The sequence below is a fragment of the Rattus norvegicus genome, chromosome 6 (assembly GCF_021556685.1).
Source record: "Rattus norvegicus strain SHRSP/BbbUtx chromosome 6, alternate assembly SHRSP_T2T, whole genome shotgun sequence".
Taxonomy (NCBI): Eukaryota; Metazoa; Chordata; class Mammalia; order Rodentia; family Muridae; genus Rattus; species Rattus norvegicus.
In genome coordinates this window covers 26,428,183-26,454,750 of record NC_141539.1, presented here as the reverse complement: position 1 = coordinate 26,454,750, position 26,568 = coordinate 26,428,183, and the positions used below count along the sequence as shown (strand labels likewise).

General features: G+C 40.6%; 1 protein-coding gene across 23 annotated transcripts in view; it reads left to right on the top strand.

Annotated features, from left to right (window-relative positions):
• Nucleotides 1–26,568, top strand: part of Ltbp1 (latent transforming growth factor beta binding protein 1) — a 395,618-nt gene that overhangs the window by 246,622 nt on the left and 122,428 nt on the right. For all 23 annotated transcript variants that reach the window (XM_087554460.1, XM_087554459.1, XM_087554462.1 and 20 more), the window contains 2 exon segments: nt 2,682–2,753; nt 18,096–18,218. In XM_087554460.1, coding sequence (XP_087410586.1) covers nt 2,682–2,753; nt 18,096–18,218 — 195 coding nt within the window.

Sequence of the window (26,568 nt, the reverse complement as noted above, 5' to 3'; positions counted from 1 at the left end):
GTTTACACTGTTCTGTCGCCCTCTTCTCTACACAAGATGGTAGCTTTATCTTTGAACGGAGTATTAACTGACTGACAGAGTTCAAAGAAACACGCCTTAGAAAGGCAGTACTAACTTGTTTTAGGTCGAGTTTTCTTAAACTTCTGTTCTTCCCCCCAAGATGACTTTTTTTTTCTTTTCAGGCATCAGTCTTTGTTACATAAAACTGAAGATTTTTATAATTGTCTCTGCCTCTCATCTTAAAAGGAACATCTCATTTGCTACAGTCAGACGATTTTTATTTATTTGTCTGAAGTAATTGTTGACTGGACTGGTACTCTCACTTGTCTTTAAAACCTTTTTAAGTGTTCTTATTTTATATGTATGAGTGTTTGCTTACATGCTTGTTTGTGTACCCCACTTGTGCCTGATACCCACAGAGTTCAGAAGAAAGTGTCAGTTCCCCTGGAAGTAGAGTTCTGTATGGCCGTGAGCTTTTAGCTATTTAGATACCGTGTAGAGGCTGGAAATGGAGCAACAAAGTGCCCTTAACTACTGAACCATCTCTCCAGCTTCTCACTTGCCTTTTAAGCCTTTCTGTTCAACCTAAAATATTACTGCCTCAGAATTTCTAGTCCATCTTTTTAAAAGCTATTCTCCCAGCATGGTAATTTGCTGTAAAGCACCTCCTCCTTGTTCTGTGATTTCTGTGATTTGAATTCCTAGTTTCTCAGACATACAGGGTCTCTGATTACCTGAAGTCTTCATTAAATTCCTTGACACTACTCTTAGTGTTTGCTAAATGACTCATTTATAGAAATTCCTGCTAAAGTTTGTGAAAGTTAGTTCCTCATCCAAGAGAGAAAAAAAATCCCATGAGATACTCAGTGGTGAAAGAATGTCTCACATGGATTTTCCAAGAGGACCAAATGATGGTTAGGAAGATGGATTTCCACGAGCCAGGCTGGTTGAATGATAACCATCCTGCCTCACATAAAGACCTGTTTACCTAAATTATTTTGGTTATCTGACTGAAGGGATCTCTGGGATACATTTGGAATTATTTAAAGAACATTGTGTTTTAGAGTTGGGGTGACACAAACTTGACTGCTCCTGCTGTCATTCTCTGTCATTAGTCATGGAATCTGTATCTAAATGGCTAAAAGCACACTGCCAATCTGCTTTGGGAGCTGTGCCTGCTTCAACGGCCAGGTCTGTTTGTCTAACCATGTTCTGGGTGGTGACATGTTTCCCACTGTTAGGTCTAAGGATGGGGGTGAGAGAAGATGCCCCAACTTGGGTTCTGGTCTGTTTCTATTTCTTGATACTTTTTCCTTCTTCCCCCTTGTCTCTCTTTTTCCATTTGCTTGCTTCTTTGTGTCCTTTCTCTGCCTTAGTTATTTCTATTTTTTTCTTTCCTAAATTACAAAGGAGCCAAGAGTGATAGACATTAGGGATAAAGGGGTTCATATCATCCCCCCTTTAATTCCTAAGGCTTCCCGACCTCCAGCCATTTCTATCTAACATTACATTACCTGGGCATGAACCTGCAGCTTTATACGGTGTCATTAGTTCCACAGTTCAGTACTGACGATGACTTCAGCAGAATGGGAAAGTTCAAAGTTATTCTTTTGAACAAAATGTTGATAAAAATAAGTTCATGGCTCATTTGACGTATGAATTGAAGAGATGGCTTTGGTTTTAGAGTGGTAGGGATGAGGAATGAAGTAACTCTAACTTCTTGGCGGTTACTGGGCTTGTACTGCCTAAAGTGACTCACTACTGAGAAGCACACTCAAGGTCACATTCTTCTTAAAATCTTTCCTTCCCTTGGTTGGCACTACTCTGTAGATCATATTCATGCTGGAAGAGAGCAGATGTCCCTTGGCTATTATATATGATGGTTGGGGTTTCATGACCTTATTTTGTTTGTTCTTTGCTTGTTTTGTTTTTCTTAAAATAGTTCAAACCCAACTTTCAAGCGGCTTTTATTTCATGAAGTTTTGTTCAGCCAGATACAAAAACCTTTCATTATTGATATAATTTTTTTGCTATGAAAACTCAATTTTAAATCTGTAAATGATTTCATTAGCTGGTCTATCATCTATTAGCAATGTGCTTAGTGGGAACAAGTCGCTTGGCTTCACACGGTTTTAGAAGAAAATTAGCACAGAATCCTAAGCAGAGGGAAACTTTGAGAGGCCACCTGGTCTGGCTCCATGCCTTGAAGAGACCGCTGAATATGATCATTTTGTCACTGAAGGACTCACAGCTGAGGTCCCAGTTTCTGTAGGAACCCATGTCAGTGTTTTCACTGTATGGGACAACACTGGACTTGAGGCCAAAGATGAATGGAGCAACTTCCACATGCCAGCGTTTGCCCTGTTAGCTCACTGTTCTCTGAAATGAGTTTCTGTAGAGGAATGCATCTTATGATAGGAACATTTAACCACTAATTGGAAGATAATACAAAGCAGTCTTGTGATTCAGTTACTACAGTGAAGATTTGCTGGCAACCTACTAAGGATACAGCTATTGCAAAATAGGAAGTATACTGAGAACAGCGTGAGGTGGAACTCTCTATTGGTACTGATAGCTTGTAAATGGTCAATCTACAATGGCTTGTAAATGGCACCACATCTAACAGCTTCAGATCACAAGAACTTAAATCATAATAAATGATTTCTTTCCTCCATTTACAGCCTATCATGGATATACTCAAATGATGGAATGCCTACAAGGATATAAACGGGTTAACAACACCTTTTGTCAAGGTAAGGGTTTTGGAATTTACTAGTGTGGACTCCATGAGTAGAAGCTCGAGTTATTTTGCTACATGATGCCCCTGGTCCCAGCATGTGACAGTTACGTGGTGAATGGATGATTTCCTGCTCTTTCCAGGTAGTTAAGGGCATACTGATATGTGATTGGTAAAGTTTCTTCTTCCTCTTAAAGCTACTAGAACTCTTATCATCTCTTAACCTGTGGCAAAAGCCTGCAGGAGAGTGGCCAGTACTGAGCAGACTCGGGTCCCTATGCTGGTTATGTCATATGGGTACATGGGTGCCCACACCTGTACTTACTTAGCCGAGGGACTTCCCTACTGACCTGCCATCTACAACAGAGTTCCCTTTTCTCTTCCCATGAGTATTTTGTTGCCCATCTTAAATTTTGTAGGAAGTAAAATGCCAGCATGAGTAGGTGTCCCCTAGGCATCCAGAAAAGCTAGAGTTAAATGTAAGATGCCCTGAGTACTCTTGCTTCAGTTCTTAGCACAGTAGGGGAGCCACACATACTGGGAAGACCTCATAATTCATAGAGTCTTGGGCTTAGAAGTGAAGAACGTAAGACCACACTGGGAAGTTAGGTGTCTTCTTTATGGCTGGGTAGAGCTGAAGGCATTTCTCTATTTGACCAGTGCCTACTTCAGTATGCATATCATCCGATTTTCATTTAGTGACTCATGGGGACCACTGCCAAGACTCCTCAGACAGTGCTAGGATTTCTTTCTACTTAGTCCTGAAATTATTTCTTTATATTGTGTTTTAAGAATTTACTTCAAAGTTTCTCTGATTTCCATGGCTTCCAGGGAAAGCCCAGCTTTACTGATTCATGGATTCAGAACCTAGAGCTCATCATAGATTAAAAACATGGAAGAAATGAAGAAATGATTTATTGATTGGTGATATGAGTTATTATGGTTTATTTTTAACTGGGACAAGTACTGATGATGGCTTAGCAGAAAAAAAAAACAAACTAAGATGTTTTTAGTGATTCTTCATAAATTCTGTGTCTAAACTCTAAACACAATGTCCAGAACTTTATAAAGTAGTAAACAAGTGACCAATTTTCTTGTTCCTATTTTTTCTTTTGTCACTATGTAGCCTTGGCTAGCTTAGAACCCTGTAAAGAACAGGCTGACCTCAAACTTTAATTTTCTTAATGATTAATTCTATTCTAACATCTGTTTATTTCATCCAAGTCATTTCTCCAGTACAATGTGTTTATTTGGTAATATCTGTTAGTCCTTCAAATGTGTTTGGGAAGTAAATAATAGTATGCATATATTGCAAGTGGAGACATTGAGGTCCATAGAGGTCAGGTATCTTGTTCAGTATAGGTTAAGCATCAAACTGGGTAAATGAAGCTATTCACAACTGTGCTTTATTGCATAGAATGTGACCTAACACATTCTGTGTATAGAGTGAGAGTTGCTACTTACTATGAGTTGTTACCCTAGAAGTTTGCTTTTCCATTCAGTCTTCAGATGGACTAGTGAGATCTAGAAATGGTTAATCTCAATTAGAAAGTGATACCTCAAACAGAAAGAATCAAGAGCTTTTTGAACAGTTAGACAGATGATTAACAATAAAGAACCCAGCCTCCATTACACACTTTAGGCACCTGTGTGTCTACATGCACAATGGCCACAGTACAAGGTTTACACATATTTACAAAGTATTCCTAATAGATAGTAGCTAATTAGAACAGAAGGCCTCCTGACTGGTATGAGAGTTTGTAAAGGGTAAGGCCATTTAGCTTGGTTCTCTTTAATTAAAAAAGATTATTCCATATGTCTTTCTTTTATCTGATTCAAGATGGGCAATGGTTTCTTATTATAAACTACATTCCTATTTGGTAAAACACACACACACACACACACACACACACACACACACACACACATACACACACACACATGTAAGGAGAATGCAAGCTGGGAATGGTGGTATATGTCTATAATCCCAGCAGTCAGGAGAAGGAGGCAGAAGGATGAATTCTAAAATGTACTGGGCTATACTCAAAGATCCTGTCTGGAGAGAAGGGGGTGTAGTAGAGGCGAAACTTTGCACGTCATTATTTTAAAAGACTGGAGAATTCTCTGGAAGATGCTTGTGGATCTTGTACTCTCCTCTGTTTGGTATGGCTGGGTGATCTTTAGGAAGTGTGGTTCATGCCGAGGGAATCTTCTGGTGGTTGGTTAGTAACACCAGATCCTGGCTCATGCAGGTCTCAGGAGGAGGCCTGTAAAGCAGCGTTATGCTTTCTGGCAAGGATTCTGGATTGAAGTATCACAGAACATTCTATTTTGTGGTGCCTCAGGAAGGCACTGCTAAATTACACTACAGAGAAGTTTGACTCATGAAACAATATGATTTCATTCAGCATAATCTATTGTAATTGCTATTGAGAGCAAGGCTTAATTTCCCTCCCTTTGTGACATTATTAGTTGGCAAAATGAAATAGAACTTTCTCAAATTACATATGTACACTTAGGTTTCCTAGAGCCTTGAAGTTCTTTGATTTTGTTATCCCCAACCGAAATTCAAAAGGAACCTATTAAGCATCTAATTACTTGTGCTTTCCACATTGTTCTTGCAGTCTCCGGTCCTCTCTGTTTACAAAGTACATTTAAAATTAAAGTGATTAATAACTAGAATTACATTATTTCCTTCAACAAAGCGAATTCATGTCCCAAAGCATCTTTTACCAATGTGCGCTGAAAACAAGGAACCAACTGTGTGCACATTAATTTGAGAAGCTTTCAAGTCATTGCCCTTAAAGCTTTTTTCCCCCTCTCTCCTCTAGTGAACCAGTAATTATCTTTTCAAGAGAATGATTTATGGCACATACATGCATGCTGCTCTGAAAGTTGCCCCTCTGTCCTCAGCATGATGGAATTGGGATAATCTGTTTCATCATTCGTAACAAGAAACGCAGCTATGTTTCCTGGTAGATCTAGAATGGTGTTCTTCATATGCCATTTGAATGTTTGGCTAATGGTTTGGTACAGAAAGAGAATTAATCAAGTAGCAGTGAGAATGCCTACTGTCTTGATTGAACTAGCAAATGCTAGACACTTGTCTCTTCCATAATGCCTTTACTTACCATCCATCTACCTTGAGAGAAGAGCATTTAAAGGGCAGCTGTGCAGGCTATGGAGAGTTGTAGCTCACACAGTGTGTTCGTCTGGTGTCTTTGAAGCAATGAGTTTGATCCTCAGCACCATTAAACTGGGCAAGATGGCCACACCGAACACTTAGGAGCTAGGGGTAGAAAGATGAGGAGTTCAAAGTCATTCTCTTATCTATAGTGAGTTAGAAGCAAACCTGGTCTACACAAGACCTTGCCCTCCAAACGGAGTTAGATGTAAGTCTAAGTGCTAATTTTTGAAGGTGAAATTTTTGGCACTCCTCAAATCACTTACCAGTTCCATGACTTTACTGATACAAAGGACAACACAACTGCCTTCTGCCTTTCAAAAGCCTGCCCAAGTGCTGCAGATTGTGTCAAAATATGTAACTATAAGATGCCTTACACTTTTTTTAAATCACTGGTAGCATGCATGGCAGTTTTTCATAGATAGTCTTGAAAACCTCTTCAGTGATTCATTGTTCCGCAAATATACACAGGGCATTCCTGAGCTGTCCAGAAGGTTTGTCATGAGCTGTGGGTAAGATATTGTTCCTACCCCCATGGACCAGTTTGAATAAGCAGGATGTAATTTGCTTAATTCACTCTCCCAACTCACTGAGTTATAAGTGACTCAGAATGAGCCTCTCAAAGGAAGTATGAAGGAATTGTGCATAGACCTTTCTTTTGTTACCATTTTATTCTTATACTGGTTGTTGAACCAAATAAATGAACAGAACCTTTACATTCAGGGCAGTGACACCCATTGTCAAACTTCCACTGGCTGGCTCTTTGTGGGCAAACTGTAAAGCCCTAAAGTGTAGCTATAACAGAATTGTAGTTAGTCTCAAAAAATAAATTGTCCATTTTTAAGGATCATATTTGCTGTTAAATAAAACTCACTTGCAATTGCATTTAAAACCTTTTTATGAGTGTGTAATCCATGTGTGGAGTAGTACACAGATACAAAGGGAGAGTTTCATGCTGTCTGGTTCAATGAGTTATAGAGCAAACATACTTTTATAGTTCATCCCCAGGTCAACAAATAGACTATATCCTATACTAGAACTGCCCTGCTTCTCCCAGAAATTTCACTTTCTCCTTCTCTTCAAAAGTAATTTGTATTCTTCCTCTTTTAACCATAGATTAGCTTTGCATTTGTGGAAAATTTTCAAAATTTGTATGTATTTTTGTGTCTCATCCTCCTTGCTTTCTTCCTGCTGTTCCCCTTCCTCCTCCACTGTCCTCCTCCTCCTCCTCTTCCTCTTCCTTCTTCTTCACTGAGATAGGATCCTCCTAGGTAGTTCATGCTACCATTATGGAGCCCAGGCTACCCTTGAATATGCGATCCTTTGCCTCCTGGGTGCTGCGATTATAGGAATGTGCCACTGTGCCCAACCCAGTATGTATCCATTTTTTTTTTGTCTCATTTAACAGCATGTGGCCAATACAGCTTTTGTTCTGACTGCAGTGAGGATGCTGTGCTTTACTGTTATTCAGTGCTCGCCCCCTCTCCCCAGCGCTTCCCCTCTCCTTTGTTGTTGTCTTCACTTCTCCCTGCAGTCTTGCTACCCAGCTTTGACCATAAAAGAGTCCCTTCAGTTTCACTGTGGTAAGAAAATTCTGTCTCTCGAAAGAAATAAAATCATACATGAGGTGGTGAGTCTCTGGTTGTATTTGGGAAATAATAGTAGATAATTCATAGGTACAAACTAAGACCAGACTCACTCATACATGATAATTTAATGCTTTAAAACATTGAATATTTATTTTGTTTCACCTGTCCTCCACCCACATACTCCACAGGAAACCAAAGAAACCAAAAGCAAGAAACTGGGGCCCTTGTTCAAGACCTTTGGGGTCTTTACTGTGCTGTGCATAGATCAAACAGTTTCTATGGACATAGTTTTGCACAGGATATCTTTTTGTCAGTGGCTGCTGCGGGCTTTTGTTTGATATGAAATGCCTCCAATACAATTGCTTTCGTGCATTGTTCATCCAACTTTTTTGTTCATTCATCTTCTAAAATAATTTTGAAAAACTCACATGTTCGGGCTAGCACTTGTGTTTAAAGAGTAAACCAAATATATTCAGTAGATTCATGCTAAATTTATCTGTATTAGAAATGGACTTGATTTGATCAAAACCCAGGGATCATAGGGTTGGGTTATTCAGTTGATGAACAATGTCACCCATATAACCTGTGAAGCAAATTTCATTTTCTCCATGAAACAGACCAGATTTAATGCCTTTCTTATGTGTTCCTCTGGAGGGGTGTACCTATATTGATTCTTTTGATGCCTGTGAGAATTTTACAATGAAGGATAATGTCTCCTGAATGACTCTGGGTAGGCAAGGGTGTGCTTGGACTTGGTGAAAAGCAAGAAGGTACTGAGGAAATGGGGGAGATAGAAATGAGGGGGTTAATAGATGTATTCTTAAGAGAACTTCAAGAGCTGAAGCTGTTTCCCAGTGGTACAGCACTCGACTAGCATTCCTGAAGGCTTAGATTCAATTCCCAGAAGACTCTTCTTTGGTGAAAGAGATCATTTCAAAGGAAACACCGAAGGCTGAAGATCTGGACATAAATTCCCTTCAAAGTGTCAAAGCTTGTGTGTACTCTACGGAATGTCATCATGTGCCAATAGAGTACCACATCCTATCTTCCTTGGAAGTTTAAGAAATACCTTTGTCCTGATAGAGAGTTCTTAATCTTCCTCTACCTAAACTAAATGAAGCACCCACATTATGACAAGGTCTCTCATTAAACCAGAAGCTTGCTGACTCAGCTTTACTCACTGGCCTGCAAGCCCTGCCAAGACACCAAAGTGGCTGCCTGACCAATACCGAGATTGTAGGCATGCACCAATGTGCTTGACTTTTTCATGTGTACAATGAGGGTTGAACTCAGGTCCTCATGCGTGGACAACAAGCACTTTACAGACAGCCATATTCCCATCCCACTTGCCTTAGTTAGTTTCATTGTTGCAATGAAAGCCCAGAACCAGAAGCAAGTTCCAGAGGAAAGTCTTTACTTGGCTTATATTTTGCAGCACTGTTCATCATTGAAGGAAGTCAAGGCAGAACACAAACAGGGCAGGAACCCGGAGGCAGGAGCTTATGCAGAGGCCATGGAGGACTGATTCTAGTGGGCTTGCTCCTCATAGCTTGCTCAGTCTGTTTTCTTAAAGAACCTATGATTGCCAGCTCAGGGATTGCATTCCCCATCAACCACTAATTAAGAAAATGCCTTACAGGCTTGCCTAAAACCAGATCTTATGGAGGCCTTTTCTCAGTTGGGATTCCCTTCTCTCAGATGACTTTAGCTTGTCAGGTTGACATGAACTCTGTACATTCTTAAATAGTCAACTCATCCCATCTGGCTGAGGACAGCATTTATCTCAAGGCATTTTTTTTCTGTCTTCAAATTCATGTCTTACTGCTGATGGAATCCCATGACAGAATTTCTATCCATCAGCATGGCTCACTGTACACTGCTAAATCTCCAGAAAGCCTTACATTGCCCCCAATCATGTGACACTTTCATCTTGCACCCAATGTCTATTAGTGACCAGACACACCTCATATCCTGTGTCAACTTGTGTCACCAAAAAGGCAGGAAATTATTATTCACTTGGTTAAATATCCATATTTTCTTAAAGGACATAGATGTGAAAAGGTTTATTTATTTCTCACGAGTGTGCTTACACAGTTCAACGTGTCATTAGTTAAATGCTATACTTCGTGTATCCTCTAGCATTTTCAATCCTAGAAACTGGTCAGTCATTTTGAAGATAAGGAATATTTAAACTACAGGTAACAGTGTGGATAATCTACATCAGACTCTTCATGTTACAAGGGTAGAAAATGGAGATGCAGGGAATTTGAGTGAACTGCTCCAAGTAACAAAGTTTAAACTCTCACTTACACCAAGGGCTGGGTCTTTGTGGAATATTTCTTTTTCTTTCTTTTTTTTTTTATTAACTTGAGTATTTCTTATATACATTTCGAGTGTTGTTCCCTTTCCCGGTTTCCGGGCAAACATCCCCCTCCCCCCTCCCCTTCCTTATGGGTGTTCCCCTCCCCACCCTCCCCCCATTACCACCCTCCCCCCATAGTCTAGTTCACTGGGGGTTAAGTCTTGGCAGGACCCAGGGCTTCCCCTTCCACTGGTGCTCTTACTAGGATATTCATTGCTACCTATGAGGTCAGAGTCCAGGGTCAGTCCATGTATAGTCTTCAGGTAGTGGCTTAGTCCCTGGAAGCTCTGGTTGCTTGGCATTGTTGTACATATGGGGTCTCGAGCCCCTTCAAGCTCTTGCAGTTCTTTCTCTGATTCCTTCAACGGGGGTCCTATTCTCAGTTCAGTGGTTTGCTGCTGGCATTTGCCTCTGTGTTTGCTGTATTCTGGCTGTGTCTCTCAGGAGCGATCTACATCCGGCTCCTGTCGGTCTGCACTTCTTTGCTTCATCCATCTTGTCTAATTGGGTGGCTGTATATGTATGGGCTACATGTGGGGCAGGCTCTGAATGGGTGTTCCTTCTGTCTCTGTTTTAATCTTTGCCTCTCTCTTCCCTGCCAAGGGTATTCTTGTTCCCCTTTTAAAGAAGGAGTGAAGCATTCACATTTTGATCATCCGTCTTGAGTTTCATTTGTTCTAGGCATCTAGGGTAATTCAAGCATTTGGGCTAATAGCCACTTATCAATGAGTGCATACCATGTATGTCTTTCTGTGATTGGGTTAGCTCACTCAAGATGATATTTTCCAGTTCCAACCATTTGCCTACGAATTTCATAAAGTCGTTGGTTTTGATAGCTGAGTAATATTCCATTGTGTAGATGTACCACATTTTCTGTATCCATTCCTCTGTTGAAGGGCATCTGGGTTCTTTCCAGCTTCTGGCTATTATAAATAAGGCTGCGATGAACATAGTGGAGCACGTGTCTTTTTTATATGTTGGGGCATCTTTTGGGTATATGCCCAAGAGAGGTATAGCTGGATCCTCAGGCAGTTCAATGTCCAATTTTCTGAGGAACCTCCAGACTGATTTCCATTTGTAGAATATTTCTATTCGACTTGTCAACTCCTTTAAATTGTAACTTTGGATTTAAAAAGTATTTCATAAAGTGGTAGTAACCATTCGTGACTTACCATCCAGGACAGTGATGAAGTTCAAAGGGCACAGCTGCTCTGTACACGTATAAATGAGGAGGAAGAGGCGTCTCATTGCATTGTCCTATTCGATTACACTGTTCTCCAGGACTGGATTCTTAGGCTATTTGAGGGGACCCTCTGGTTATCTATTTTCTTGAGTTTTATATTTCTGTGCCATCCAGTTAATAGACTGTGGTGGTCTCTGCAAACACTGGAGTTGGCAGAGTAACCATCCGTGTGAGGCAAGAAGGAACAGCAGTTCAGCGTGACGCTGTAGGCAGTTTGGTTCAAACTTTGAGAGTCAGACTCACACAGTTTATTTTAGGCATATATAAGTACAGTACAAGTTAGGCCAAAGGTTTTTTTTTGTTGTTTTTTTTTTTTTTTTTTGCTATAACACAATTCTGTGTGTCCTAGGAGGCATGACTATTTTGAAACTCTTCTCAAATACAGTCCAATTCTTCCATAAAGATGAGTCCTAGAGATAGGCTACATGTGATATCTTAAGGGCCTTGCAGGGGATCTGGTGTAATCTTGGTCGTACAGATAATGCAGAGGTCATCTGGGCTGTTAGCCACTTCCAGTGCTGGTTGTGCTTTGGGGAGTCAGGTATTTCAAAGGGGGCATCTAGACTATTATTCATCTCCATTCCCAGCCTTCTGGGCAGAAAAGATGCTATAATCTTCTCTTGAAAAGACAACCCTTACATGTTTAACATTCCTAGCTTCTCTAGTACTATCTGGGAGCACAAGAAACTTATGCTCCTAACAATAGATTATAAGGCATTTTTTTCTTTAGTACTCGGTATCAAACTAAAGGCGTTGCATACACTAGGCAGTCACTGTGCCTCCGAGTTATACCCTCAGCTCTTAGAAGACCATTCATCTTAGTTGTTAAGTGATACGATTTAGCCAGTCTTCAACCACTTACACAGTTCTGCATGCTTGAACTTCGCAGAAAGTCAGAGCTACGCTGGTAGTCTGTATAGGTAGAAACCCTTGCAAGTGTTTTCAGTAAGGAGAGAAAAATGGAGATCTTTCTGTGAGCTCTATGTAGCTCCACGAGTGCTGCTTATTTGACACGGAGCCATGCATACCTCTTCCCTCTGCCTCTGTGAGGCCCTAGCCCGCCTAACACAACAGCTGCTGGAGATGAACTGTGTGTGTGGATGACCACAGGAGTGCACCCTCTTGGGCCCTCTGTTTTGGTTCTTAAGCCAGGCGATTGTGGTACTATGTGTAATGGTCCTGCTGTTCCCAATGAAGATAGGACCCTATGGACTTTCAGAGACAATGGTGGCCTGCTGAGGGAAAAAAAAGGAGTAAACCCAGTTGTTCACCTATTTTGTTTTCTAAACTGAGTAGTAAAGTACATTTGACTTAGTCTGAGTATATTCAAGAAATGTGGTCGACCCTGTGAAATATGAGATTTCTGATCTCTATTGTATTTGGCAAGTGTCGCCTACTTATAGTTTATAATCGAGTTAGAAGATTTTCTTCTTGAATGTATGTGGTGCTGGGAGAAGGTTTTCTTAAATAAGGAAAATAGCCTTAGGAGTTGAAGTCTGGGTGGAATTATAATTCACAATTTGCCGGTCACATTTCACATGGTTGTTAAACTTTGGCTCCATACCCTCTTTGCTTAGAGTGGTCCTTAAGCTTATTGTATCTGGATGATGTACGTTCAGTTTAACCTGTGTTTTGTCCTTCATCTGCCTGTGGATCTCCAGTTCCCTTCCATTTATTTAGAAAAGTTAAAAGGGACTTAACCACCTCAGAAGGCCTTTTGAATAGTTGCTCATGTTTCTTATTAACTTGTGAAGCACTGAATGAATAGTTGTAAGAATATTTTGCTTTTTACTTTTCTTTTAGCACAAAGGGTACAGACTCTCTACATACTTCTCCAGATATAGGAGGGATGGGAAAAAGGATGGCAAGGAAAAAGAGTTCATATCTATATAGTTTTTGCTTGTATGGGTGTTACCTATGGGTATTGAAAATTTGTGAATGAAATCCTTCCCAAAACTTGATTTGTGCATTGTTGATATAGACATAGAGGAGTAAACCAAACTGTCTTAGTGTTACGTAGTCCTTTTTACTTCATCTGTTCCTCAGACTGCCTTACTTTATAATGTTTTCCCCCCACATCTGAAATTTTTAGTGTGCACTGTAAGTCTGGGCAGGACAATCTTTTGTCAAGGGGATTACTTTAAGAATGGTTAGTATCTCTGGTATCCATCCTCTTTGAGTTTCCCAGTCCCCGTGAAAACCAGATGCTCTCTGGGCAGAATTAGACCATATCTCCCTTTGAGGGTCACAGAACCTCAACCCTCTCATAAATATGAGCATTGTGGCTCAAACCTGAAATCTTAGGACTTAGAATGATGAAACAGGAGGATTCTGTGAGTTTGAGGCCAGCATGAGCTGCACAATAAATTCTAGACTAGTCTGGCACTACAGAGTAAGACCTCATTTCAAACAAAATTAAAGCAAAGCCCCAAGAGGACAGCAATCCCCCTAACCTGTAACACTCTCTGTACGTGTTTCCATTGTAGAGGAAGAAGGATTGACATTTAAATGGCTAAGAAGTATTTAAAAAATATTCAGTGTCAGTCCTCATCTGAGAACAACAGACTAAAGCCATATGGCACAACACTGTGCTCTTCCAAAATGACTGAATTTAATAGAAAGATTGATACTAAGTTGACAAGGACTTGTCAGCTGGGAGTGGAAATTGGCATAGCTTTTGAACAAGTATTTAAAATAAATATAAACATGTAAATACATGCTCAAGAGAATGAGTACTGAAGTCTTCCTGTCTATTCCCATACATACTTGTACACACATGTATTTGTGAGTGCCCACAATTGATAACAACAGACCCAAATGGGAAATAACAGATGTAGTATCTGAATGGTTAGGTTCGGTTTCCTCACAGAATAACATCCAACACACAATGCGAAGACTCAGCTACTATATATAACAGCACTGAAGCACTGTATAGTAAATAGTAAGACAGTTAGATCAAATGAACAATACTATTCATTTTATGTGCAATTAAAGAATAGGCATGGTGACAGCAGTCATAATAATTGCCAGCCGTGGGTACTGTGATATCACCTGGGACACTCTCTGAGGTAATGAAATTTTTTAAAAAAATTTATTTATTCATTTATTTCTAATTATATGTATTATGTACATGTCTCTATGTGGGTATGTACATGAATTCGGGTGACTGTAGAAGCCAAAGAGTGTCCAGTCTCCTTGACACTTGAGTTGGGGGTGAGTAGCCAACAAGGTGTTGGAAACTGAACTGAGGTCCTCTGCAATAGTAGTACTCGCTCTTAACCTCCAAGTCATCTCTCAAGACCTCTTGGGAATGTTATTAATTATGACCTTGATAATGACCACATAGTGTATGCGCACTTGTATTTCTTCTCTTGTTTGTTTATTTTTGAGATTGTATTTTAATTACAACATTTCTTTCTCTTTCTTCCACTAAACCCTTTCATATAACTAGCACACTTTAGGACATTTAGCTGTGTAGTTCAGATGGAGACATTTTAGTGTATATAAAATAAATAGAAGAAAGTTCAAAATAGAATGAATCTTTAATTGTGATGTTGGAGAAAATATGCTAAGATATACACCAACCAGCTGCTGAAGAAAGCAGGAGTCTTCCTGGCAATTGTGAGTGTGTTCAGGAAGGCCATATTTCAAGCAAGGTTCCTAGGGTCAGTTGGGGCAGTGGCAGTCAGAGTACTGGTGGCCCAACATGACCAGAGTAGTGGAAACCAGGGGAATCTTCATGCCCCTCCCCCTACCAGCTTGCCTGTTCTATTTACACCTGTAGGTCTCTCAGTCCTTCTCACTTGTTTCTTTTTTTTTTTTATTAACTTGAGTATTTCTTATATACATTTCGAGTGTTATTCCCACTTATTTCTTTTTAACTCATAGTTTCTAAGTCCCAAGGCATTGTGGTTAAGGCTGCTAGCTGTGGTAAAGAGGTCCAAAGGAGAAGCATTGGAAAGCATATGGTTGCCTTAACAAAGCAATTGTTGTTATAACGGAGGCAGTTAGACATGACTCAGAAAATAGAGGACCTTCAACCTTGACCTGACAGCCAACAATGAGGCTGGAATACAGATGCATTAAAACCCTTGTAACAAAGGAGGAATTGCTAAGAAGTGGTCATGGAGTGTGTTGTAGAAAAGCCACTGGATAGAAGAAGGCTAACAATTGTAACCATGAAGAGATGTGAGGGAGGAATAGAAGAGTAGAGATTTTGTCCAGTGTTTCGGATCACAACTGGCTGGCTACCCAAACCTCAGGCTTTACTTGGATCCTGTGATAAGGTCTTTGCTTGTACTGTGTAAGCTCCAATTGGACTTGGCACTCTTCCTGGTCCTTCATGGTGGTTTTCTTAAGAAGAATGAGTTATGGGGGAAAAGTTTCAATTATATGCTGCATATAAAAGACTGTTATAGCACAGTACACAGCTTGATAAAGAATAGGACCATCAGGTGCTGGACCAGGTCTTCTTCTGGTTGTAATTTAGCTGTTTCCAGATGCATCCAGTTGTCACTCTGTACATCTTATAGAACACATGTGCACTAATTTCTCATTTGTACATCATGCAGCCAGTTACATTTTTGTCACTCATATTAACTAAAAACACTGACCAACATCCAACATATACTCAAATGAAAATGTTCTCATGGAATCTAATACCTCATACAATGAATATACACAACGAAAAATTTAGAAATGTTAAAAGTGTATGGCTTAGAGGAAATATCTATAATGTAGATAACTATGACTTCTTAGAAATTCTTCTAGAATTTATGTTTCAATAATATTTTCTCAAGTAATGATTTATCAAAGGAAGTTTTTGACTTTGATGTGAAGATTCTGTAATATTTTGCTATCATTGTGTCCAATCTTAATTTAGGAAATTAATAAGTTTAAGACGCTCTATAAAAGGATTGCAGAAGAATTCCTGATGGAAAGACATAAAAGTTACTTGACATAGAAGCGCTAACAGCCAACATCTGTTAATTGTTAAGTTTCATTGCCCACACTGGATCAAATAAAAATGGCTACTAGTTTTTCATTTTTAATGTATTCTTTTTTTCATTTTTGATTACCTTTACATGGGGCTATGAAAGCTTTTGTTTTATATTTTAGTCACCACACTTGTATCTTCTCTTTCAACTCCTTCTGATTATCTCTGGGATTGGCCCATGGGGTATCACTGTTTCTAGGCATAGTATTTCCTTTTACTTTATTCCAGAATCTTCTACTGCTAGGTATTTCTGCCTGGGTTTTATCATATGACCTTGAACTGTGAAACTGAATCCCTCACCTTCTGGCATTCTCCATTTAATGAAGCCTTTCCTCTTTTCTCAGACTAAAGCCCCTGACACCTGCGAGTCCTCTCCATTATTTTCCAGCCTTTGGTTGCCCAGTTGAATTCCAAGCCATGTCAGTAGTTCACTTTTAAAATGAACTGTGCCCTCCTCACCTCCCTGATTAACCAGTGTTAACCACACGGTTCATCACAAACGTCCTATTTACACTACTCCTTCAGTGGCTTATTTTATATCCTCTCTTCACCAAGCCATGTGCTGGCCAGGCCAGGTGAATTACCCTGGAGTCTGCTGTTGGGAACACTGTTTTCCTAATCTCCCAACTAATTACCTTACTGAACCTTTTCCCATTCAGTGGTGTCATTTGCCATTTCCAGGATCCCTTCCCCTGGTCGATCTCTTGTGCTCATGCTTTTGTCTCCACCCATATGACCATGTTTTCTAACCCAGTCCCATCACTAACCACCCCCCCCACACACACACCTTCTACCCTGAGGAAGTCTCACATCCTCCCCAACACTACCTCTAACTTCTTTTGGTAGCTCTTGACTGTCTCTATAAGCAATTTCAGAACTGAATGTCAGTTTGTGACAGTTCTAGTTTAGGTAACATGTATTATTCTTTACAGCTTTCACAGTTCACCTTTTTTTATGCACATCTAGGATGTCAATGCCTCCAGACTGAGGATTGCTGCCCCCCTGTATACTCCATAGTGCTTAGAATACACCAACACAAAAGCTTTGTAAAGGTGACCCTGTTGGTCAATTTTATCCGCTAGTACATTTTCAGCACCTAAGACAGAACCTGGAGTATAGTATATGTATCAGAACTAATAATACAACTGCGGATGTTTAATAGAGATTCAGTATAAAAGTAACTTTTATTGACCAGGTGAAATCGTTGTCTCGGAGACTTACTGCTAAATAAGCTCAACTTTTCTTGTTCTTTCTGAACTCTGGCTGGCTGGTTCAACTCAACTATTTTGGCTCAAAACTCCTCTTCATACTACTTGATCCAAACCGGCTTCTTGCGACTTCTGACCGAATTGCTCTGCTTGGCCTCAAACTAACTCTGGCAATCTGTTCTAATCTTGCTCCTTCTCGTTTTTTGGCTTGTTCTGTCTTCACGTACACTTAGCTTGGTCTCTCTGTAGAGTCTTTTTAAAACTGCTACACACCTTGCACCCTTCCTCTCCCTTGCTATCCTAAATAGCCTCTTTCCTATTCTGTTCTCCTAGGAGTTGGGTGTACCCTATCTCTGACTCATTCTGTCAGATTTTGTTCTGATTCATCACTTTACCTGCCTTTCAATTACACATCACTTTTAAAAATGGCTGCTTCCTTCTACAGACTAACCTTACGTTTATCGTTAAGGGATTAAAGATGTGTACTAAAAGCATGTCTGTATTCTAGCCAGATCAAATGATAATCCATGGCATATCCGCCTTCTGGCTGGACCTTGAAAGTCTTTGAATGTGATCTCTTGTCAGAGCAGCCATGTTGCTGGCTTAAAATGCCTCTGCAATTTGGCCATTGGAATTTTAATTCCTTCAATCCTACTGTTCTTTTGTTAACTTGAACTGCAACTATTACAGTGAGACAGAAATTGAACATGAGTACACCCAGAATCTGCACACTGGGGCTTGGTTGCTCCATCTAAAAGGCTGGTGTTTTCTTGCAGATATTAATGAATGTCAGCTCCAAGGCGTATGCCCTAATGGGGAGTGTTTGAATACCATGGGCAGCTACAGATGCTCCTGCAAAATGGGATTTGGGCCTGACCCTACCTTTTCAAGTTGTGTGCGTAAGTAGTAATCAGTTCGCCTTTCTATATTTTAACCATGTGTCTTGGGGGTTATCTAAAAGAAGAAAATATTCAACTAATATTGAAAATATCGGGGTCGGGGATTCAGCCCTTGCCTAGCGAGGTAGAGCGCTTGCCTAGCGAGCGCAAGGCCCTGGGTTCGGTCCCCAGCTCCGAAAAAAAAAAAAAAAGGAAAGAAAAAAGAAGAAAAAAAAAGAAAATATCATTAGTAGAAAATGGAAAGAGTAAGGAGACCAACTCAATTTAGTAAACTACATTTATACTATGGGAATTTCTCCATGATGCATTTTTTAACTGCATTCAAAAATACTTCACACTAAAACTCAGAATAGGGCAGAATCACAAGAGGGAACAGACTTGGATGAAAATGAAGAGTTCGAAAGGCTATGGTGGCATATACTTTTGATCCCAGCACTCAGGAGGCAGAGGCAGGTGGATTCCTGTATTCAAGGTCAGCCTAGTCTACAGTATGAGACAGTTCCAGGACAGCCAGGGCTAAACAAAGAAACCCTGTCTCAAAAATGAAAATCAAACAAGAGCAACAGAAGACAGGGGAGGAGGAGGGAAGGAACAAAGGAAGGAAGGAAGGGAGGGAGGGGGGGAGGGAGGGAGGGAGGAAAGAAGAATTGAGGGAGGGGGAGAGAGGGAGTTATTTAAATAGGTGTATCAGTCTTTTGTTGTTTTGGGAGATAAAAACAGACTTTTTTTTCCTTCATAAATATTTAAACCTTTAGGTTAAATCAAGCTTGGCCTCAGCTTCTGCCTTTAATTACTGCAAATCCCGAGTCACTGGAGTCTGTTTTTATGAAGTTTCACTGTACTCTCTCAGTTAGAAAAGCCTGGAAAATCATTTCAAAGTCTGCACATTTCAGATTTTCTGGCTCTGCTCTGATGTCCTCTAAATCTACAAAAGGCCCTCAAAGTGATGCTACTAGTTAAGGAATGTCCCTAGGGTTTTCTTTCCTAAAGAGTAAAGGTAAAAGTCTCCAGTGAAGCCACATAATATTGAAATACGATTTCACCAAATAGGCCATGTCTTCATGAAAACGAATCCAGTATAGTCATTTATGTGATCATTACATGATCTGTCTGACAATTAGGTTTGGAGGCACTTGAGATAAAAAACCTTAAAGAGGATAACCTGTGTGTGTGCATATGCACATGGATATATGTGTGTTTGCTCTGCATATGTGCTGTGTACTGACTGTATGCATGTGTGCATTGCATGCATGTGTGTAGCATATGTGTGTGTGTGTGTGTGTGTGATGTATGTGTTTAGACTAGAGAACAACCTCAAGTATCATATCTCAGGTACCATTTATCTTGCTTTTTGGGGACAAGGATTCTCACTGGCCTGGAACTTACCAACTAGGCTAGACTGGTTGGCCAGTGAGTCCCAGGGATACACCTGTCTCTGCCTCTTCCGCACTGGGATTATTAGCAGTTGCCACACACCTGGCTTTTTCTTCCGTGAACTCTAGAGATCAGACTCAGGTTATTATGCTTGCAGGGTGAACACTTTCCAAATAAGTTCTCTCCCTAGCTTTAAATTCAGACTAAGAAATATCAGTCTGTATTCTAATGTCTATGGGTGTTTTGTCTTCATGCATATCTTTGTACCACATGTATGCCTGGTGCCCACAGAAGCCAGAAGATGACATTGGACCTTCTGGAACTGGAGTTGCAGACAATTGTGAGCTGTCTTGTGGGTGCTGGAAATAGAACCTGGGTCCTCTGGAAGAGCAGCCAGTGCTCCACATTAAAAAACAAACAAACAAAAAACAGTATATGTTCATACAAAACTTAAAAACTTGACAGCAGGGTGAGGTAACTTTAAGAACCGTTCTGCCTGTGCCTGTCCAGCTAGGCACTTTGACTTTATTCTGATGTAGACTTGGTGTTTATTAAGCTGCCTCACATTCGATCGAGTGAAAACAGTCTTCATGAGGACTTGGCCTTTCAGCTTAAGTCTAGTTTATTGTTCTCTGAGCTGTGCTAGAGAGGAAATGAAGTCATGAAAAACTGACAGTCCTGCTTGCTGGATTTAAGCCTTTTGAAATGCTGTTACTAATTACTCCTGTTTTCCTTTCAAAACTGACAAATGCAGATTAGGAAATTGGGCACGTAAGTCTTTTCTTCCTCTCTCGTTTTCTCTCTCTGTGTTCTTTTATGGTTGGTTCTTACCTGAAGCAGAAAGGCACCTAACCAGAGGGCATTTTGGAGTTTGTTAAATTAGACTATGAAGTTTTCATACAAGGCACATTTGAAAACCGATGGAAAGATTTGGAATGTTAGGGAACAAACAAAATTGTTGATAATATCCAGATAATTTAGAGGTATCTTTCAAGTACTTGGAACTATATAAATGAATATTTAAACAGGTTCTAATGTAAGCAGTAATTATTGTTAAAAATAAAACAAAACCTTTGATACAGTGTTTGTTGTAAGTGCAGTTTTATCTTACACAGTCTGGTTAGAATTCTCACAATGAAGGTTGCACATTAGGTAAACTTGGAGAACCAGCCACAGACTGTGAGAGTTTGACAAGATCTCATGTCTAGCATGAAGGGCAGGCATCCAGGTTTTAATGAAATTGTAGAAACCTGCCAATGTGAATCTTGAAACACTTGCACAGCTCTTTAGAATGTATTTTCCTTGCCATTGCCCAAATAATTCTGAACTTATTAAACAACCATCCATTCTTATTGGAAAAATAAATAATTCAATTTTACGGGTCAGCTGCAACAGCTGAAATGATAAGTATTAAGTGATATTTGTGGCTAGTAAAGTTCCAGTTTAGAGCTCGGAGGTAAAACTGGGCCCTTTACCAGCATGGAGGTCACAGATGTGTTTCTTTCTTTCTTTTTTTTCTCTGTGAATTTACCACGTGTGCTATCATGGGTGTGTGTGTGTGTGTGTGTGTGTGTGTGTGTGTGTGAAATTCCTTAAGAATTTGTGATTTGTACCTATCTGTCCAGATTTGTTGATGAACTATATAAAGAAACTGATGAGGGGTCTATAGCCAGTGGAAAGAATCAGGGGAGAATGTGATGTTCTCAGTGAGTGGGGACAAATAGTGTATCCTTCACTGTCATGGGACAGTAGCAAAGAAATTGGGAAATGAGCGAACACACACACACACACACACACACACACACACACGCACGCACACGCACACACACACACACACACACACGCACACGTACACACCCCAGAGCTTGAGTGTGCAAGCATGTGGTAGAGACAGCATTTGCTTAAGCAGCATGAAATTGGGGTATATCCGGGCCATATAATGCGGGGCTAACTCGGTGAACTCTTGAGAAGTGTACTTGGCAGTCACTAAGGAGCTCTGGGAAGCTTTGGGAAGCTCTGGGAAGCTCTCTGTGTTCCCGAATGCTGCTGCTTCGAGGTAAACACCCCCTGCATTCTTTGACCCCACCTAAAGGGTGCAGTCATTTGTTCGTCTTGCCTAGCCCGCTCTCTGCCCTTTGACTTCCTGTAGTCAAAAAGAAGAGAGGAGGAGAGAGATGGCTGAGAGTTGCTGGCTCTTCAGACCTGTGCTTGTGGTTTAGGGAGCTGGACCAGTATCCTCCCAGCCTGCGCCTGCCTATCTTGTGGGCCAAAGTGAAAGCTTGAGCTTATCACAGTCATGTGAAGAAGAGTAGACTAAATCGAGGAAGATTTTCTACCTTCTGAGCTGCACTCGTTTTTCTGCAGGTTTTTATGCCTCTGCTGAGATTCAGGAAAGTACCCCAGATCAAAACAAACTGCCTTGAGGCGTTTGATGTTTTGTATGTTTTCTACCCTTGAACTTGGAGTTATTTGACAGACACAGGAAGCCAAGGAGGAGAGGTACTCAGGAGCTTCTACCATCACCATAGAGGTTATGAGACAAGAAGGGCAAGTCCTTTCTAAAACGTCAGTCACATTTATATGATTTCTAGTTAGTCTTCCCACACACACTTTATCAAATGTGTAATTATTGTTCATGTCACACACACTAGAAATTAAAGCAAAGAGTTCTAGAAACTTCTTCAGATCACATAACTAATAATCAAGAGTCGAGATGTAAAACTATGATTTGGGCAGCCAGATTTGGGGTTCTAGGTCAGCAGTAAGGAAAACTGCAGTCCATAAATAAAACCAGCCTACTGGAAATATTTATTTGTAGATAAAGTTTTATTGGTACGCAGCCATATCCATGTGTTTGTTGTCTAAGGCTGCTTTTGTTGTAATCATAGTGAAGTTAGGCAGTTGGAACAGGGACTGTGGGTCTGACAACACTTAAAATACATACCCTCAGGCCCATTACAGTAAAGGTGTGCTGACCGTTAAGCTGAACAGCCGTCTGGTAGAACGTTCAGAGGCAGTAGGAACCTTTGCATCCATGCTGCCTGAGGAAGACATCAGTCAGTACAGACGGAACCATTACACTGCACTAAGCTTTTTTTTTTTTTACTTTTAGTCTGTGACCTTTGAGCTTTTGTAGCTTCCTCACACAGAAGCCAGAGCGTGGGCAGGAGAGGGAAGGTTCCAGACAGTTCTGTCTACCACTTCTCTTAAAAGCCACAGCAGAGTTGGCTTTAGTAGGCATACTTTGGGAAGGCTATTTTGCTTATTTTGTTCTGTTGGGTTTCTCTCTCTCTCTCTCTCTCTCTCTTTATGAGAGATTGAACTCATGGCCTTCGCATGCTTTACCACTGATCCACACCCTCAGTGCTTGTGTGGGTTTGGAATCTTCAGGGATGTTCTGTTTTTTCATCTACTTCCCATCCTTCAACCCTGAGTTCACTTGTAATATCTTTCTTTTCTTTTCTTTTTTTTGGGGGGGAGGATATTTTATTTATTCACATTTCAAATGTTATCCCCTTCCCTGGTTTCCCCTCTGGAAACCCCCTATCCTATCCTTCCTTCCCCTTCCTCTATGAGGGTGCTCCTCCACCCACCTACTCACTCCCACCTCTGCCCTAGCATTCCCCTACACTGGGGTATCGAGACTTCCCAGGACCAAGGACTTCGCCTCCCACTGATGTCCGACAAGGCCATCCTCTGCTACATATGTGGCTGGAGCCATAGGTCGTTCCACATGTACTCTTTGGTTGGTGATTTAGTCCCTGGGAGCACGGCAGGTGGTGTCTCTTTTTTCTTGGTTGAACTTCTGTTACTAAGTAATGGTTGAGATGGACACACATGGACTTGATAGAACACAGAGAACTGGGTTTTGTATTATTATAGGTGTCTGAACATACATTCTGGTCTACTGTGTGCCAAGGATTTAGAATATCATAGGGGAGTGTGCACACTGACCCTATTCTTTATAAGTAAGAAAGTGGAGGGTTGGCCAGCACATAATTTAGCATTAAGCAAACAAACAAATGAACAAACAAAAAACCAGAACCAACAGGATAAGTGTGTGTGCATGAGCCTTGAAAGAAATACCCCTCCCATAGACAAAATAAATACTAGTGAATATACTTTCTTATATGTTAATGCATACACTCATAAGTGTGAACATGCATGCATATCATACATGTTTTTACATAAGTAAGAGGAGGTTGCATTGATTTCAACTGACTGGTTAGCATAAGTACAGAGAATGAAGGGTCTAAAATCTACAGACTAGGTGGCAGACTTTCCACTGGGGAAGAGCTGATGTAATAGCTCGCTCCTGAAAGGAGTTGACTGACAGAATTTATTTTTGCTCAATACAGATCAGTATTTTTTTTTCCTGTAAATGTGTGAACAGATTGGATGAAGCCCACTCATATCATAGAGGATAAACAGCTTCAGTCAAAGTCCTCTGGCTTAAATATCAATGTTGTGTAAAATAACAATAAAACCCAGACAACACCTAAAACAACAGACATCTGTATCCGTTTAAATACCGTATTGCTTAGCCTTGTTCATACACAAACTTAGTTATTATTTCCAATCAGAATGAGTTTTCCATAAACCCATAAAATTGTTATGTAAATGAAAATGTGAAAAAAAGGGTCAGGAAAGACAAGTGCATTAATTATCTTTATTGCATAGTGCTGATAAAACACTATAACCAAGGCCACTTAAGGAATACAAGATTTAATTTGGTTTACATTTCCAAAGGGTTAGAGTCCATAGTGTTGGGGACAGCAAGTCAGCAAGCATCAGGCATAGCAGTAGAATCAGAAAACTGGGAACTCACATCTTGAACCACAAGATGCATGTGTGTATGCATATCTCTCTCTCTCTCTCTCTCTCTCTCTCTCTCTCTCTCTCTCTCTCTCTGTGTGTGTGTGTGTATGTGTGTATGTGTGTGTGTTTGTGTGTGTGTGTGTGTGTGTGTGTGTGTGTGTGTGTGTGTGTGTAATCTCAAAGCAAAAGCTTTACCACCTAAACTTCCCCAAACAGCACTGCCAACTGGGGACAAAGTTTTCTTTTTTTTACATTTTTTTTTTTATTAACTTGAGTATTTCTTATATACGTTTCGAGTGTTATTCCCTTTCCCAGTATCCGGGCAAACATCCCCCTCCCCCCCTTCCTTATGGGTGTTCCCTTCCCAACCCTCCCCCCATTGCCGCCCTCCCCCCAACAGTCTAGTTCACTGGGGGTTCAGTCTTAGCAGGACCCAGGGCTTCCCCTTCCACTGGTGCTCTTACTAGGATATTCATTGCTACCTATGAGGTCAGAGTCCAGGGTCAGTCCATGTATAGTCTTTAGGTAGTGGCTTAGTCCCTGGAAGCTCTGGTTGCTTGGCATTGTTGTACATATGGGGTCTCGAGCCCCTTCAAGCTCTTGCAGTTCTTTCTCTGATTCCTTCAACGGGGGTCCTATTCTCAGTTCAGTGGTTTGCTGCTGGCATTCGCCTCTGTATTTGCTGTATTCTGGCTGTGTCTCTCAGGAGCGATCTACATCCGGCTCCTGTCGGTCTGCACTTCTTTGCTTCATCCATCTTGTCTAATTGGGTGGCTGTATATGTATGGGCCACATGTGGGGCAGGCTCTGAATGGGTGTTCCTTCTGTGTCTGTTTTAATCTTTGCCTCTCTCTTCCCTGCCAAGGGTATTCTTGTTCCCCTTTTAAAGAAGGAGTGAAGCATTCACATTTTGATCATCCGTCTTGAGTTTCATTTGTTCTAGGCATCTAGGGTAAATCAAGCATTTGGGCTAATAGCCACTTATCAATGAGTGCATACCATGTGTGTCTTTCTGTGATTGGGTTAGCTTACTCAGGATGATATTTTCCAGTTCCAACCATTTGCCTACGAATTTCATAAAGTCGTTGTTTTTGATAGCTGAGTAATATTCCATTGTGTAGATGTACCACATTTTCTGTATCCATTCCTCTGTTGAAGGGCATCTGGGTTCTTTCCAGATTCTGGCTATTATAAATAAGGCTGCAATGAACATAGTGGAGCACGTGTCTTTTTTATATGTTGGGGCATCTTTTGGGTATATGCCCAAGAGAGGTATAGCTGGATCCTCAGGCAGTTCAATGTCCAATTTTCTGAGGAACCTCCAGACTGATTTCCAGAATGGTTGTACCAGTATGCAATCCCACCAACAATGGAGGAGTGTTCCTCTTTCTCCACATCCTCGCCAGCATCTGTTGTCCCCTGAGTTTTTGATCTTAGCCATTCTCACTGGTGTGAGGTGAAATCTCAGGGTTGTTTCGATTTGCATTTCCCTTATGACTAAAGATGTTGAACATTTCTTTAGGTGTTTCTCAGCCATTCGGCATTCCTCAGCTGTGAATTCTTTGTTTAGCTCTGAACCCCATTTTTAATAGGGTTACTTGTTTCCCTGTGGTCTAACTTCTTGAGTTCTTTGTATATTTTGGATATAAGGCCTCTATCTGTTGTAGGATTGGTAAAGATCTTTTCCCAATCTGTTGGTTGCTGTTTTGTCCTAACCACAGTGTCCTTTGCCTTACAGAAACTTTGCAGTTTTATGAGATCCCATTTGTCGATTCTTGATCTTAAAGCGTAAGCCATTGGTGTTTTGTTTAGGAAATTTTTTCCAGTGCCCATGTGGTCCAGATGCTTCCCTAGTTTTTCTTCTATTAGTTTGAGTGTGTCTGGTTTGATGTGGAGGTCCTTGATCCACTTGGACTTAAGCTTTGTACAGGGTGATAAGCATGGATCGATCTGCATTCTTCTACATGTTGACCTCCAGTTGAACCAGCACCATTTGCTGAAAATGCTATCTATTTTCCATTTGATGGTTTTGGCTCCTTTGTCAAAAATCAAGTGACCATAGGTGTGTGGGTTCATTTCTGGGTCTTCAATTCTATTCCATGGGTCTATCTGTCTGTCTCTGTACCAATACCATGCAATTTTTATCACTATTGCTCTG